Consider the following 18,088-nt stretch of genomic DNA (forward strand, 5'->3'; position numbering starts at 1 on the left):
TTTTTTGGTATTCCAATAGTTGAATGGCTAACCAATGTCATTTCTGGATAATTAAACCGAGAACCAAAATATTTAGAAGCAAAAAATATACAGACGACGGATAGTGCACTGATTAAATAAAGCACAAAACCGACAGCAAGGTACGTCGTGGTCAGGGCCTAGGCAAGTAATACAGTACAAATGAAAATCCTTATGAGGTATTTGCTTCCCACAAGTAATGCAATTATTAACTTTTACTGACATCGGTAAGGAGCAAGAAAAAGTTTCCCCAACGGGGTACTTGGCTTTTTAGTTGAAGACTTCGGATTTGAAACTCAAAAACGAAAATTTCAGGAGACGGCCGACCGGCACTTGCGAACTGCTTCTGCTTCGGGCACCACGCAGCAAGAAAGACTGATGTAATGGCGTCGGCTGCATGTTTTATACCCCTGACGACCTGACGTCATGGAAGAAGGGACAGCAACCAACACAGGACCCAAGACTTTGTTAATCAGGCCAACTGAGGTGTAATGACTGCAACAGTGAAACACGAAAAACATCTGGCAATATCATATGAAAGCTTTCCCTAGCAAGGGATAGGCCACCTGTCAAAGACTTGCAACAGATTTCACTAGTCCCTCCAGGCAACAGGAACCAATATGTCTGTGGCTGTTAAGAAAAGCTCTCAGCTGTAAGTAGGACATGGGGACAACAAAATACAATTATGGTATTTTAAAATACCTTAAAATGATTTTAAGTAGAAATCTCCAAGTGTTGTAAATAAATTAACAAAATATACTGTGGCAGACAAATGTTGCCATATTGCAAAGCAGAATTACTCAGAAATTAAAAAAAAACCCTCCTACGGGCCATCTCCAGCCTGCCTACTACCATCTTTCTATTTAATGGTACTAATTGTAAAAAGAAAATGTTTCTTGCATGCATGAGCTTCACTATCACCAACACCCTTGTACAGTGTTGCAATTACAACCAACCTACATGACCAGAGAATTAATTGTACAATACAGAAGACTGACCTACAGCATTTTGTGAAAATGGATCCAACAAATTTCTTTAATAACACATTGAACTAATATGCCACATGGCCTTTAAAATAATTTTACTGTAACTCAGTCTTTTGATGACCACAAAAGGAATGCCTGGTTATTACAACAATTACTAACCACCACCCAAGTGCAATAACTAAAGACGTGTTATGAGAGGCACTCCATGGGAAGGAAGTTCCTGATCGAGTTGTCGAAACAGCATAGCACATTTATTTCTTTCTTGTAGATTTCCCAAGCTATGAAACAAACGAGCCTGAAAATAAAAAACATCTCTCATTCGTTCTTTACAGTCCACTTCCACAAAATATGCTTTGGCTTCATTGAGATTTTGAATAGCTGATTGCAGAGCTGTCAAAAGAGAAAAGACTTGTCAGTGTTAAAGCTGGTTCTGCACCTAATGTGAAAAGACTACTTAACCTGATAGAGTTGTAATATATCATATGATACAAAACTACAAGTTATTCAAAATGATTTATAAACTGTTCTTCATTGCAAATGCAGCTGAACATATGCACATGTGAGTATAGAAAAAGTCATGTAAGCCTTCACTAAACTATTTAAAATAACAGGAAGAGGGTGAAAGGACTCAAATAACTTTTTCATCAGAAGTGAGGTAGGTGTCCCCATACATACCATTTTTTGTGTCATTCAGCCACCTGATGCCTTCTAGAGGGTGTTTAATTGCTCACCTGCAATATCTGTTTGTACCATCCTTACTACACAGTGTTAGACTGTTCACCTGGACTAAGTTTATAGAAAAGGGGTTCCAAAGGCCTAATATCCTTGGCAGGTTGTTGCTTACCCTGTTCCACAGCTACGCATTTAACCTATGTTTTTTTGGTACCAGTAGTAGATAACGTGCAAATACTCATATCAGTTGATCTTCAAAATCTGTAATGGTAGATCAAGACTGTACCTTTCTTGAGCCTTTTCATGCATTTCTTCACATCGGTTGCCATGCTCAGGAAAAATTTGCTCCTTTTGACTACACAAAATATATCATTGTGCGTGGGATAACCAGTTTTAACTGCAAATAACATTTTTGCCCTGGAAAAAATATCACACTGAAAAGGTTATAAAATTATAAAGCTAAGAGTTACCTTACTGGGGGGGTCCCCCTCCTGCCATCACACAGCAGTCGCAACATCCCAAGTATGGGGGATGAAGGATCAGAATAATGTATCCCAGTACAGAATAAGCTTAACCAAAAAATATATGGCGAGTAATAAATCATTCCAAGGGACACACTGTACTGGGCAAGATATTTGAGCTGAATCTAAAGTAAAGTTCCAAACAGAATCGGCCCAAAGCCAGGACTAGTACTTCAGGACAAAATTCCCTGAATGAGTCCACATAAAGGACACACTACCAGTTGAAATAAAATGAGAAGTTATGTACCTACCATAACGTTCCATGTTAGTTGTCTTCTCTCGCCTTCTTTCTTGCTGGATGGGTTCAGAGCCGATCCTTGGCTCCGACTCGGCCACTTACTAAACCTCGAGAGCTTATTTTACCGGCTCGAGGCAACCCTATATCCCATGATGCTAGGCGATAACTCCCCAGATCTCGTTTGTAAGCTGAAAAACCTAGCATAGGCCAATAAAACAAAATCCTCCAACTGGAAGGAGGAGGAAGAGGGATAAAAACCTCCAAAGATAATTATTTACACTATATATATCCTAGGACACCTAGATAGTGAACAAAGGAATAAAAGGACCCTTCAAGGAAGGGAAGATCTTCTCGGTCTGTCCAGGCTAGGGGGATGGTGGGTGGGATGCAAGAAAGGCGGCGAGAGAAGACAACTAACATGGAACGTTATGGTAGGTACATAACTTCTCAATGTTAAGTTGTCAATCTCGCCTTCATTCTTGCTGGATGGGACCGCGTCCCTAGCACCTTCATCCCGGGTAGCTCATTGGAACAGACTCTTAAGAATGGTGGAACCAAATGTTGCTCTGTCCCTGGAGGCCATGTCCAATTTGTAATGCGAAACAAAGGTATGAGGAGAGGCCCATGTGGCTGCCGCACAGATATTGTCTATTGGTAGTCTAGCTTGAAAAGTTGTAGATGTAGCTAGTGCTCTAGTTGAATGGGCTTTTGGCTTAGAAGTTAATTCCCTGCCTCCGAGTTGATAAATAGATGTAATCACAGAAGACAGCCACCTAGATAGGGTTACCTTGGAAACAGGAAGGCCTTTCTTATTTTCTGCGTACAATAAAAACAATTGATCAGACTTCCTTATTTGTTTGGTTCTATCCAAATAGTATCGGAGCTGGCGGTGAACATCTAGATAATGTAGCTTTTGCTCCGCTCTATTAGTATAGTTTGGGAAAAAAACTGGGAGATCAATTAATTGATTTAAATTTGTCTGCGAAGCCACCTTGGGTAAGAAGGATGGATTAGTCCTTAGATAAACTCTGTCTTTATGGAAGATTAAGTAGGGAGGGCGAATGCAGAGGGCGTGAAGCTCTGATACTCTCCTAGCAGAAGTAATGGCGACTAGGAAAAGTGTCTTCTAGGAAAGAAATTTCAATGAACAGGAGACTGCAGTTTCAAAGGGGGGGAGAATTAAAGATGTTAAGACTAAATTAAGATCCCACTGAGGTGGAGGATCTTTGATCGGAGGCCTACGTAAAAATACACCTTTAAGGAAGGCTTTGCAAAGCTTATTTTACATGATGTTGTGGTCCGATAAGCCTGTATGAAAATTCGATATGGCTGCCAACTGAACCTTTACTGTAGAGGCAGAAGACCCTGAATGAAAAATTTCGGCTAGGAAGTCTAAGACCGAATGAATTGGGGCAGTAAAAGGATCTATATTCCTTGCCTTTGCCCAGAAGGAGAAACGTTTCCATTTACTAGTGTAAATCCTTCTGGTGGAAGATTTAAGGGAAGCTACTATGATACCCCGGACGGGATTAGAAATCATAGGAAGCCTGGCTAAGGACGGAAGTGGAGCAACCAAGCAGTGAGGTTGAGAGAATGTAGGGACTGGTGCAGCTGCCTCGACTGATGGGTCAACAGATCTGGAGCTGGGTCCAGATGCCAAGGCTGTACCAAAAGATAATGATGTAGGAACGGAAACCATATCTGTTGAGGCCAATAAGGGGCAATGAGAATCAACTTGGCTTTCAAGGCGGTTGCTTTCTGAATTACTTGTGGAATTAGAGGAAAAGGTGGAAAGGCATACAGAAGTCCCCGAGGCCAATCTTGGACTAGAGCGTCTCTGAGGGGATGGCCTGGAAGGGGGAAGAGGGTGAAGAAGTCGGGGCATTTGCTGTTTTGGGATGTAGTAAAAAGATCGCAGCAAGGAAGACCCCACTTCTGAAAAATCTCTTCCGCTACCGATTGTTTGAGAGACCACTCGTGTGGCATGAGTATAGCTCTGCTCAACCTGTCCGCTATGAAGTTGGACTTCCCGGGGATATGCATTGCTATCAGAAACCGCTGAGAGGAGATCGCACATTGCCAAAGTCTGAGTGCCTCTCGACACAGGGGATAGGACTTGGTTCCGTCTTGCTTGTTGATAAACCACACTACGGACATATTGTCTGTTTGAATTGCAATAGTTCCTAGGGTAATGAGTCGTGGAGGGCTTGCAACGTTAAAAGCACTGCTCTCATCTCTAGGACATTTATGTGCAGGTGGCGCTCGAAAGGTTGCCAAGTGCCATGGACCATCCTGCCCTGAAAATGACCCCCCCCCCACCCGATCAGGGAGGCGTCCAATGTCACCGTGGTGACCGGGGGAGGAGGAACAAAGGGTCTGCCCTGATGGACTTGAGGGAACAATATCCACCAGGACAGATGACTTTTGCAAGTTTGAGTTATCATGATCTTGTGGTGCATGGGGAGTTGCTGAAAAGACCATTGGGCGAACAGCATCCACTGTAGAAGACGCATGTGAAAACTTGCAAGGGGAAGAAGTGTTATGGCGGCCGCCATAAGACCCAATACTTTCAGGACATACCTGGCCTGAATTTTGTCGCTCTGAAGAAGAACCTGGACATGGTTTTGAATATCTAAGACTCTTTGGTCTGTTAACTTTGCTGAAAGTTGTACGGTGTTCAAGTTGGCGCCTATAAAGGTAATAGACTGACAAGGCGACAAGGCAGACTTTTCGAAATTTATAGAGATTCCTAGCCCTCTGCAAATGTGAATGGTGTAAGCTCTGGCTTGGAGAAGTTGATGCCTGGTGGTGGCAGTGAGGAGCCAGTCGTCTAGATATGGAAACACCTGGAATCCTTGCCATCTCAGGTGAGCCGTAACCGCTGCCATACATTTGGTGAACACTCTGGGGGCTGTAGTGAGACCAAAGGGCAGGGCTCTGAATTGGAAGTGACTGGCCCCCAGCTGAAAGCGGAGAAACCTTCTGGAGCGCCTGTGAATTTTGATGTGATAGTACGCATCCTGAAGGTCCACTGAGCACATCCAATTGTCCTTGCCCAGAAAGGGCAGAATGGACTGTAGCGTGACCATCCAGAATCTTGTTCTCTTTACAAACTTGTTTAGTTTGCTGAGATCTAATATTGGTCTCCAGTCCCCTGTCTTTTTCGGTACCAAAAAGAACCTTGAGTAGATTCCGGATCCTAGTTGGTCTGCTGGGACTGGCTGGATGGCTCTTTTTGCTAGCAGTTTTGATATTTCTGATACTGCTAGTTCCCTTAGACCGGGTGGAATGTCTGGAAGGGTTCCCTTTTGCTGAATTGGGGTTTGGATGAAGGGAATTTTGTAACCCTCGGATATGATTGACTGTACCCATTTGTCTTGAGTAAGGGAAAGCCAGGCTATTGGGTACAGCGACAATCTTCCCCCGACTGCCTCCGAAGGTGGACAATTGGGCAACATCTCAGGGATGCTGGAAGGGTTAGTCAGAGAGAGGCACCCTGCTACCCTTCTTTTGCGGACCCCCTCTGCCCCTAGGGCGGCGTCTGTTGTTGTTACCCCCTCTGCCTCTGGGGGTAAACTGACCTCTTGCGTCAGACGTGACTCCTTGAGATATGCGGAACCACATTTTCCCACCCTTCTGACCTTTAGGGTATGGTTTTGAAGGGGTGGAGAAACGGACTCCTACGTCAGAAAGAGTCTTGCCATCTTGCTCGCATCTGGTCAAGGTGTCTTTCACTTGAGGTCCGAACAAAGCCGAACCATCAAAAGGGGAATTTGTGAAGGACGCCTTGAAAGGGTCCACGAAATTACACAGCCGCATCCAGGCGTGACGCCTTAAGGCCACTCCTGTGCCTGCGGCCCTACTCGCTCCATCGGCTGTATATGAAATCAGACGCTTGGAGGAGTTAATCGAGTTCAGGGTTCCAAGCTGTGAGTTTATTTTATCCTGGGACCCAGCAGCTGATGGATCCTGTAAGACTTCTCCCAACTCTTTGAGAATATCTCTCTGAAGGCGGGTGAAGTGACACAGGTAATTCAGCGACCGCATAGCAAAGGTCGCTGAAGAAAACATCTGCTTACCGTACCTATCCATGGTCCTAGAATCCTTATTAGGAGGATGGATAGGTACTGAAGGATCAGCTAGTTCCTTCTTGGTGGCTGCAGCCACCACCATGGCATCCGCCGGTACACCTTTTGTTAGGAATTGCTTGTCAACTGGTGCTGTAATGAATTTAGATGGCCTCCGAGGGGTGGGTTCCACCGAATCCAGGGCCGACCACGCCTTCCGAGCCACTACTTCCATAAGGGGGTCGAAAGGCGGAGACACCCAGGAGGTGGAGGGTCGAGAACCGAACGCCTCCAGGTACACTGACTCGTCCTCGGAAGGATTAAGGGAAGTCCAGTTCCCCCTCTGCTTCAGGATTTCTAGGATGTCTGAGAAAGAGACATCCTCAGAGGGGGACTTTGGGGATCCCTCCGACTCATCCAAGTCGGTGTCAGATGTAATAGACAAAGGGGAGTCCACATGCTTCCTCTTACATGTCCTCTTACGCAGAGGCTCCGCTGACAGGTCAGGAGAAGCCACGGAAGAGGAAGAAATTCCCAGTGGGGAAACCTGAGGTGTTGGATCTCTGGGTCTCTGGGTCTGGGAACAAGAGAGTGAGAAGAGACATCAGCAGGCACTGTAGTGGGAGGAGCTGATGGAGCTGACCGTTGACTAAGCCCTGGGGCTAGTACGCTCCTCATCACCTCGAAGGCTCCCCTATCAGAAAGGCCAGAGGGCCCCCGCTCCGAAGAGGTAGGAACTTCAGGCCGCACCAAAAGGGAAGGCTCCAAGGCCAATGGGGCCGAGCTCACCAGCACCGACGCTCCGAGAGGGAGAACGGGGTCGGACAATGGTCCGATGCCACTCGCCATCTCGGAGCCGACGAGAGAGATCAGGCACCCGGATCCCTCCAATGAAGGTATCAAAGAGGAGATCAGAGCGGAAGACGAAGGAGCCGATGGGGGAGGTATCAGCTCCGACGCCACAATGGTGGCTCTGAGGAGCTCCGGCTGCAAACTCTGAGGGTGAGTCGAAGGAGGAAAAATACGTGGAGTCATAATAGCCACCGTCTGATGAGACGGGCTAGAGATCATCTGGGCCAATGCCTGAAACTTTAACAGCCTACTTACCACTCTCTCAAGGTCGTGATCTGAAAGTCTGGACGACCGAGAAGATCTGCTCCGATGGCTCCGCTCCGAGAGCAGGGGAGACCTCAGAGCCGAATGGATGGACTCCAATGAAGGAGATCTTGACCTCTTCTTAGATGGAGCCAACGGAGCCGAAGACACGTCGGCTCTAGCCGGAGCCGACAGCGAAAGTACTGGCTCAGAGGTATCGGCACCGAGTGGTGCCGAGACCGGAACTTGTGACTCTAAGGGATCGGCTCCAGCCGGAGCCGATCTAGGCACAGACAAGGAGCCAGCAGCCGAAGGCTTAGTACTTGGAGCCGACGGTTTTGCAGGTTTCGAGGGCCTCCCCGATGCAGACTTAGTCGGGGAGCCCTCGGGCTTTAACAAGCCCCTCAGTATAAGTTTATTCCTGCGCTCCTGCAGGACTCTTGGACTGAATGCATGACATACTGAACAAGAGTCCTGCAGGTGCAGGGGTCCCAGGCAGTAAACACAAGAAGTGTGACCGTCTGTCAGAGACATTTTCTGACCGCATGAGCCACACTTCTTAAAGCCTGAGACCTTAGCTTCTTTAGGTTCCTTCGACATAACAGTGTCGAGGGTTCACAAAAGTAACAGAAACAAACAGACACGCACACTCTCTAAAATTATAAATTAACAATAAAATGTTAATAGGGATACTGACACACCCAAACACTCACAGGATCCCTAAGAAAAAAAAAAATTAGGAAAGGGGCAGGCTTAAGGCCTAACCTAAGAGTGGAAGGGGTGGGATATAAGGGATAAAAAGGGAAGGTATATAAAAAAGTAATAAAGTTAATGGTAGTTACTCACTATTGAAAAAAATAACTATAAATTTACTCAAAAGGGTGACTGAACTCTCTATATATAAGACTTACCAGGAGCCGGTAAAAAAACGCACCTCACAAGCGAAAGCGGCAAACGAGATCTGAGGAGTTATCGCCTAGCATCATGGGATATAGGGTTGCCTCGAGCCAGTAAAATAAGCTCTCGAGCTTTAGTAAGTGGCCGAGTGGGAGCCGAGGATCGGCTCCAAACCCATCCAGCAAGAATGAAGGCGAGATTGACAACTTAACATCCAAAATTATAGCCTTGAGTGAAGGCAATGATCGAGTGGTTGTAACACAGTTGTCCTGAAATACACAAAATAGCCGGCAACTCCCATGGACTCCCTACGAGGTGTGAAGTCCCACTATTGTGACTCCCAACACTTCTAAAACTAAACTGTGATTCAAGCAAGAAAGCCATGAATTGTGAATCTCAATATTACAACTTTCACCCCTCTACAAATACTGCACCTTGCTAGTTATACATACCAATGCCAAGGCTATGGCTGCTCCTATAGCGCAGAGAAAGGCAAAGTCTCTGAAATATCACCATCTCAGATGTAGCACCTATTATTCTTGTACATATTTTTACTTCCATAGTTCTGAGGATTGTAATTACTGTTTTTGGTCCTTCATTGGGCTACCACTCCAACTATAATGAATGCTCTTCCACTATAATGGTTAAGGGCCAATAGCCTTTTACTAGTACTAACAAAATTGGTAATGCAGTTGGAGATCCAAATGAACTGAGAATTTGGTCACTGAAACATACTCCATTCATGAGAAAATTAGCTCATCTATCAACTTCTGCACATAAAACCTAATGGCGTCAAAATCACATGTAATGATGCATGTCAATCATGTTTCTGTCTTTGTTAATTGGGTAAGCCCAGTGGACACAACTGTCCTTTTTGGGTGGTGACCAACAAAGAAGACTTCATTCTGTTGATGACAGGTGCTGAGTAGCAATGGCTTCTGCCAGCAAAAAAGGGGAGAAAGTCTGTTACTGCAATTATAATGTAATGCAATACATCAAAATACATGACTTATGATTTAACTTGTTTTAAGTGACTGCCTTCTAAAAGGAACAAATGAGTTAAACGTAGCTTTGTAATGAACCAACAGAGACTGCTGAACAGTCTGCAATGCTGGAAGATCCAGGAGGAAATGTAGAAATGCAGTTGGATAATTATATCATCCAAATGTCTCCTTTTCAACCATTATAGTACAATTCCACCAAATAATTCCAGAATAAATGAGTCTGTGGCCAAAACAAAACAGAAAGGAATAAAAGAAATTCAATTATTCTGTCTTATCATGTAGACTCTACACAAACACTGCAAAAAATAATGAAATAAAAGGTTTATGATGGTTAAAAATTAAGGTAAGATCGAGGTAATGGATGTTTTTGGAGACACAGTCTGAAAGAAAATCTGTGTTGTGAAAGCATCAACAGTGTTGAATAACTTTTGTAAGGGAAAAGTCAGAGATACTCCCATATAACATATTCTCAGAAAGGGTTCATCAAACATTCATTCCTGTGGCACACAGACAGCTGATGGTTCATTTTTACTACAAATATACTAAAGAAAATGCTTATGACCATTATGGAAGCCAAGTGAGGTTTTGAAATAGGACAACAGAATATATGTGGAACATAACTTCTGTTGAAACTAAAACTACACGATTTTGCAATTAGTTCCTTTAAGCCATGAAACTTTGCAAGATCTGAGGCTTGAACTAGTCCACCCTGACTATTTTAATGATTTTTCCTGCTGGATGTGAAGGCCTTTGTAACCTTAAAAAATGCCACTGCAACACTAGAATTGTAAGTAAAACCATTAGGCTCAGGCATTACACAGCAAAATCCAAAGGTATTGCTTCATGTATATCTCCAGCTTAACTCCTACTTGAGACATATGGAAAAAGACCCCTGAACGCTTCCGTGTATTTAAGAGATGCATCAGGATGTGTGGTTCTCCCTCACTATTTTGAGCAGTAAAGTCATCAGGGTGACTAAAGGAAAAGCTCAAAGCATAAACACACAAATAATAAATGCATCATTTTCCCAAAAGAATCATTGTACATACAATCTATTTTTATAGTATTTTATAGTAAAAGGAAATACACTGCACACGTCTTTCACCCAAAATGCAACTTTTAAAAGTCCCACCAATACTGAAAACATGATGCCTACTGGCATAAAGTTGAATTAGTACAGCCATCAGGATGTCCTGACATCATTATGGCAGCATACCTTAATTATTTCATTGAATGACAGCTACACAATTGCAAGCAATTAAATTAACAGTATGACAAAGTTAAATGCTTTACAACTGTTTAACAAACTGTAGCTCCCTGCTTTTCATATGCTTTGGGGGGGGGGGGTGCACTGGGACTCCTTGACAGAAAGCTTAGCTCTGTGTAGCCACAAAAGGATATCAAAGTCATCAAACTTCCTTCGAGAGAATATGATGGCAGATGCTTGGTCTCCAGCTTCCAGTATTGGTGACACTTTTAAAAGTAAAACTTTAGGTGAAAGGCTTAAATAGACTGTTTCCTTTTACAATAAATTAGTGATCACAACTACAAATATGTAGTTAGGAAAATGGTAGGTCCTTCTATTATATGCACACACCTCTTTGATCTTGATTCTTAAAGTTAATGATTTAAGTAATTAAGCTAGGTGGCCATTGGAGCTGAGTTGGTATTTCCATATCTTGGTAAATTCAGTGTAGGATCATGTGGCTAGGCTACAAATGGTCCACTGGATCCACAGCCTTTTACTAACACATGAACTTATAAGTTCTAAAGTATTGCTAACAGAAAAAAGGTGTGCGTGTCTGTGCGTTTTTAAGGATGGCAAAGAATCATATTCAGAATATATATAGACATTTTGCAGTGATAAAGCTGTTCAAAAGTTACAAGAGATGATTTACGACATAATTACACGATTGGAATTGTGAGTGGAACATAGTCATACTTAAAATAAATGCACATTTTGCTGAGGTACAGAAAGGAAACGGTGATGTGCTGAAAAATTATACAATTTTGTAAGATATTGGAGTGTTATATGACGGGTGGATGAGAGGGATTTACATCCTCTATTTGAAGACGCTAAGTAGTCTACTTCTGGTACACCCCACCTGTGAGGAAGTATTTTATACATTTGTTAACTAGGCAAGCCCACTTGACGACTCTTTTCAGAGCTGACTTGAGAGCACCATCTGGTTAAGTGACTTGCTTAGAGTAACACAGCATGCAAACAGATACAGAAAGAATCAAAACCTGTACTTTGGTTACAGGAAGCAGCTCATTAACAGCTCAGAACCTTAATCCTTTGTGCTAATTGCCAGACTAGCACATGTAGACATCTATACTCCCTAAATACTTCATCCATAAATCATCAGGATCTATCTTTAGCAGTTTCCTAACTCAGGTGTTCAGCAGGGCCCTGTAGAGATGCAGCACCTTGAACTGACATTTTTCCTGCAAAGGTACCCTTAAATTTTCACCAATACCTAGTTGCACACAGGGCATCTAGTTTGCACCAATAAGAACTGCCCCCAGAGTTGTAAACCTGATACTCTTGGCATGACTGTATGTTCCCACCGCACCTGTCTGATAAAAAAAAAATGGCATGCTGCCATGGATATGAACTTTCCCACACTCTGTTACCAACCTGGTGTTTTAAATATCCGTATACATAATATATACTGCAATTTTTCTAGTTACAGCTGTATATGGAGATTTTTCTCCCCGGGCCTCAATTGAAAACGGATTCTGCTGACCCAGTCGGAATATCCCGGTAAACAAATGTCAAATAAATAAATGTAAAAATCATGTTTACTGACAACCAGCTAAGGTATCATAAGACAGAACAGAAACAATGTTTAAGGACAACCAGCTAATTCTCAAACAAACTGAAAGTATGTAAGAGATGCATTTACATAATGTCACTACAGGCAAAACTTTCACAGAAAAGCACTACTAATGTTAATCAGGTTGTCAGTGGTACATACCCATCACACACATTTCAAAGTGGACACAAAAACCTACATATGCTGAGGCACTTAAATGCAACCTTTCAAAACCCCAAAGACCTTCTAGACAAAGTACACATAACAAATACCCTCAGCAACCCCAAATGTACTCTCAAAACAACACCCACATCAACAAATTAAACCACATCTCATGGAGCATCTACTTTTAAGCCCATAAGGCAAGCCACCAAACAAATCAACATTCTGGTCATTGGAGACTCCACTGTGAGATACACTGATGTCCTTTTCACCATGCTGAGTAATGAGAAAGTCACAGTCACTTGCTTATCAGGGACCAGGATCCACCCCATTAAGCATGCACTTAGGTCACTGGACACTTATCAGTATAACAGTCCTTGTGGGTGTAAATGAGCTGAGACATACCTCCTACCTCCTCCTAGACTGTATGAAGTCAGAGATCATGAAGCTGTCGGAATGTGTCCCAGGCTCATATGAGCCTAGCACTCACTGAGCAGCATGCCACAGTATGAATAGAAGATGACTGCCTTTAATAATTAGCTTAGTTTCTGGTGTCATTCTAAGGGGGTGCAATATTGGCCGGCATGGAAGGAGATGGTGAACAGACCACACTGCTTTGCAAGGGATGGTGTGCACCTCTCCCCTCTAGGCTTTTGAATAAAAGCTCAAACATTGTCCTCCACCATAGTGCCTTTTTAAGCAATGCCAAACTGAAAGTACTTAAGACATAGCAAATCAAATCCAAGAAAATCTAAAGGCGTTACTGCTCAGAGCTAGAAGTCTAAACAAGAAACTCTACTTCCTATAAGCTCTCCTCACTCTGGAAGATGCTGACATCTGTCCGGTCCCTGAGACACAGTTTAAATCCAACAAGAATGCACTGCAGTGCAAGTCTTTAATGCCTTCCATACATGTACACCAGCTACTATACAGACAGGGACTAAAGGTAGAAATGTCTCGATTTACATCAAAAATAAATATACCTCAATGCTGGTCAAACAGGACAATGCAATTGAACCTTTCCATGTTCAATACAGCTTGGGCAAAATACCATACCACTTCCTTGCAAGCTATAGTTACCCCCTCTAAGATCCAGGAAACCCATAACAAGTTTGTGAGCTTACTGGAAACTCTCACAGTCTAACCCTATACCATATTCATGGGCAAATTGAACCGGGAATCATACAAGAAATCAAACATGCAAGCACACAGTCTCCTAGATTTTGTAAACACAAACTCCCTGGACCAGAATGGCAATATACCGACCAGGGGCACAAACATACTGCTGCACACCCCCTAGTGTAATATCTTCTCTGATAAGGTCAGCCCACAAAACAGTCTCCTTTGAAGGAAAAATAACCCCAGAACCCCAACTAACTATGGAATGTTCACGAACTACTCCAAGGCTAACTTCCTATTAAGTGATAACCTGGCAAAATTTCAAACCTTCATAAACCCTGAGAACACTGCTGCCTACACAGAACTATTCACAAAAACCCTATACAAGGATGTTAATAGGTACGTAGAGGCAGCTGTACCCACCAGGTAGTAGTACAGAACTAACTCAGAACACAACCCATCCTAGTGGAATCGTATTAATACGCTATAGAAGAAAACCATGGCAACAAAGCACCCAACAGGATAAAAAAAGCACTCTCAAACTAAACAAACTCCTCAAAGGACAAATAAAGTCTAACAAAGCCAAACTTAAGATAAATTTGGTCTCCCAGGCCATAGACAACCACAAGGCATTCTTTAACTATGTCCACAACCTCAAAGGCAAAACACACTTGTGTGCAGAGCTCATTGTTAACAGAGCCAACTCTACTAAGTCAGAAGATATAGCAACTCTACTGACAGACAAATTCAGCTCTAACCTGACCCCCTCTTCCCCTCAAACTCCCCTCAAGAAATACCACCAAATATAACTCCCTCTACTTTCACTAGGGAACAGGTCCTCAATGCTCTCTTTAATGTTAAGAACACTGTAAAGGAAATCACAACAAGGGCCGCTCTCAGACTGGGCATGGTTTGGTGCATTAACCAGTGTTTGTGAGATCATGGATTACTTGGACATATGTTCTGACATTGACTGTACTGATTTGGGCTCATGGGCCATAGTTGAATAGATTGCGATCGATGAGAACTGCACTAGCGAAGAATTATGTGCAAACGGGGAGAATAAATACTCTGAGGACTGGTTTCTAATTCATCAAGGCAGACTTCATGAACTATAAGAACTCATTTGGTGCATGTTTGTAGATAGGCTGATTATATATTTTTGGTCCGCGACTAATTATTTTGGCAGAGTTTCAGAAATGGTTTACATTTATGTATGTATTCATTCCATTTAGTTATATTTGTACCATTCAGACAGATGATGCCTTTATCATTAAGCAAATAATGAGCATTTAGCCCATATTGGGCGGAGAGAATCAGGGTCTGTTTTCACTTCACACAAAGTTTTACATTAATCAGTCGGCCTATTGCTGGAGAAAGCATTCTTTTTTGGTCGGATGGTCAAACAGATGTCGAACGGAACATTTTGAACCACTTTTTCTCCTTTTGTAGCTGGGTTGGTACCAGTCATTTCTTATGGGCCTACGAACTGATTTTTGTATGTAGTGGTTCACATTCATTACAGGCATTTTTCTGTTATTTACACAGGGATTCGGTGTATGATTTTTACATGATGGCTTATCTTTTCCTAGTTTACCATTTTGATTTTTATGTTAAGAATGAGCCTATACGGTTGTGACTGGGTGCCAGTTACTATCCGGTGGGTCTACACATTCTAACATAGATTGTATTGTTGGGGGAAACCACAAATTGTGGTTTTCTGATCATTCTTGACTGACTCAGGACTAGGAGAAGTAAATTCGGGAAACCATTACAGAATTATCACATTTTTTAACATAGTATCTATTTATCCAGCTTATTAGCTTGGACACTGCTATTTAGGGGATTGTGAGCTTTCTACATCATACTGGAGTTTATTATGCATAGGGCCAGACCTCCACACAATTCATCACAAGTGGATAACAGGATGACACGGTTAATGGGTTGTTCATTTATCTTTAGGGCAACGACTCTGTGTGGTGACAGGGCATTATTAATATTGGCCATCACATATTTGATAACAGAGAAATGTGTACTCATAAGTAGTTAGAAGGTTCCCTGCGAGACAACTTTTTCATTATTGGGGGACAGATTAGTCAACAGTCATTACATCGTTTTGCCTAAGTACATGTGTATGTTCATCCCTCCCAGTCGTTGGCATTTATAACTACATTTAACTGGTGAATCTTCTAATATAATATATTCTTTTGGTTTCGGATTGCTGACTTGTAAATTCTGTGTGGAGTTTCCATGTGCCCTCTTGGGTAAATCAGGGTAATAGTTTTTTTATCCTATTGGCCAACATTTACATTCTTTTGTGACTCAAATGGGGTTAACATAACAGTTTATTGTATCAGATAATCAGATTTAAGTATAGAGGGATCATTTCCCAGCACCCTTGACAGTCTGCTCAAGACACGTCATATAGCTTCTATTTTGGTATTACTACATCACAGTTGACTAACAGAGTTTTCAGGGTGATTGAAGCAAATTAGCAACTTATGGTCATGGATCTTAACAAGCTGCTTCAGGGCCTTTGTGCAGATAAGGATGATATTCATGTATTTGGAATTAAACCTATGGATGAGGGCTCAAAGGAGAACAGCCAGATTGATCCAGTTGACGGTTGCAATTTGTTATTCACACAGCTTGGCAAGAAGGTCAAAACTTTACGTACCAACATTTGGCACTTAAAGCTTTTTAAAGCATATCAAAATCAAGATATTACCCCAAGGGGTTTAAGGACTAAATTAGAGCCATTAGTTAGCAAGCCTGATGACATATTATTAAGGGATTGGAACATGGCACAGCAACAGGCGTCCATGTCATTCGTTAACATTTTACTGTCTTATTATGCAAGAACAATTGAGGTCAATATTTGTGATGTTCAAAAAATATGTGAGGAATTGAAAAAAAAACATGAACAAACAAACTTTAAGGACAATCTTAGCAGACTCTCAAAGGAACTGACTACCTTTGAAAATCATTTGAAAGACGAAAAAGTTACATAAGTTTTCTAGAGATATGGAGGATTATAAGAGGGGTAGGCCGTTTGAGTCACAGAGAAGTGTCAGGTTTGCGGATGGAACAAAAAATACCACTCAGATACGCAAAAAAAAGACAGAGATCCATATTGAAAAAAGGTAGACCACATACTACAACCTCGGGGGGAGGAATCCTCCACTACTGACACCGAATCCACATACGTTAGTGATTCCCCTGATTACAAGAGGGGCCGGGGTTCAGAATACCCTTTAGGGGTAGGAAGCATGGGGGGGGGCACAAGCACAGGGGTAAAAACCATAGAGGATCTTTTCCAATAAATAGTGAAATAAATGTTGAATGCTCAAATGTGCATAATATTTCAAAATATGTTTTATCATCTGAAGCGGAATCATTGCTGAATAAAGGTCTTGGTTTTATCCCAGGTTTTTTTGTGGATGAAAGCATTTTTGTCTCTGACATGCTATCTTTTTGCAGAAAGGTTAATCTGAAATTGTTTTTCGCCCAACAGGACCATTCTCAGAGATCTACTGATTTTAGATTCTACAAATCTAATTTCAGTCCACCCATGGACAAACATGTTGCCATCTTCCAACAGGCAGTCATCAAAGATTTGCATTACCATTTAGACTCCTCACATACTATCGGACATAATTTAACAATGGCGGAACAAAAAGCTCTTACTGATCTTAGGGCCAACACTGACATTTCCATCCTACCAGCAGATAAGGGTGGGGCGATGGGGGTCATCCACACATCCCCCCCCACATTATCTATTCAAAGTTTGGCAGATCGAAGCTTGAACACTGGAGCTAGAAAAATATGCAAACTTTGAATAGATAGTGTGTGTGTGTGTGGGGGGGGGGATTCATATGATGGTTTTATTTCAAGTTGTTTTTTGGAGAAACAATTTTTAACAAAGTTTTTATAATTTTTTTGTGTTCATACATTTCATATATTATGTATTCATTCTATTATGAGCATAGTTTTAGTATTTTATATGGATTTTACATTATGAATTCTTTTTGCATGAATTCTTCTGTCATACAATGTTGGGACTTTTTATTTGATTTAGTTGATTGGCTAATTTGTGTCCAATTAAGTCACTAAATTAATTGTGGGGGGTTTAAATAGAGTCAAATCGCTTGGTTTTGTATTATCTGATGAAGTCGTGTGTGGCAGGGACGAAAACGTGGTGATCTAGTTAAGCGTTAATATCATTTCTGCATTCGTGTATTTGGAATAAACTGGTGCGTTTGAAAGGCATGGAGTGATTTTTGTACACTAGTTCTCCAAGTGTGTTGGTTTGTTATTCTTAAAATACTTTCTACAATTTTATGAAAATATTATGTATGGTGGTTATTAATCCCATTAAACATCTACATCCCAAATCCCATTAAACATCTACATCCCAAATACCACTCAGTCCTTAATTTATTGACCCCCTCCCCACTATATCATCTCTTTCCACTTTGAATTATAACCTT

General features: G+C 42.1%; 1 protein-coding gene across 1 annotated transcript in view; it reads right to left on the reverse strand.

Annotated features, from left to right (window-relative positions):
* Nucleotides 1–1,024: 1,024 nt before the first annotated feature.
* The window catches only part of ANAPC5 (anaphase promoting complex subunit 5), a 1,323,163-nt gene continuing 1,306,099 nt past the window's right edge, over nucleotides 1,025–18,088 (reverse strand). The window contains exon 21 of the mRNA XM_044069767.1: nucleotides 1,025–1,394. Within this exon, the coding sequence (XP_043925702.1) occupies nucleotides 1,183–1,394 (212 nt within the window). The 3' untranslated portion in view covers nucleotides 1,025–1,182. The remainder of the gene's footprint in view (nucleotides 1,395–18,088) is intronic.

The sequence above is a fragment of the Protopterus annectens genome, chromosome 4.part0, assembly GCF_019279795.1.
Source record: "Protopterus annectens isolate FY-2018-M chromosome 4.part0, PAN1.0, whole genome shotgun sequence".
Lineage (NCBI taxonomy): Eukaryota > Metazoa > Chordata > Ceratodontiformes > Protopteridae > Protopterus > Protopterus annectens.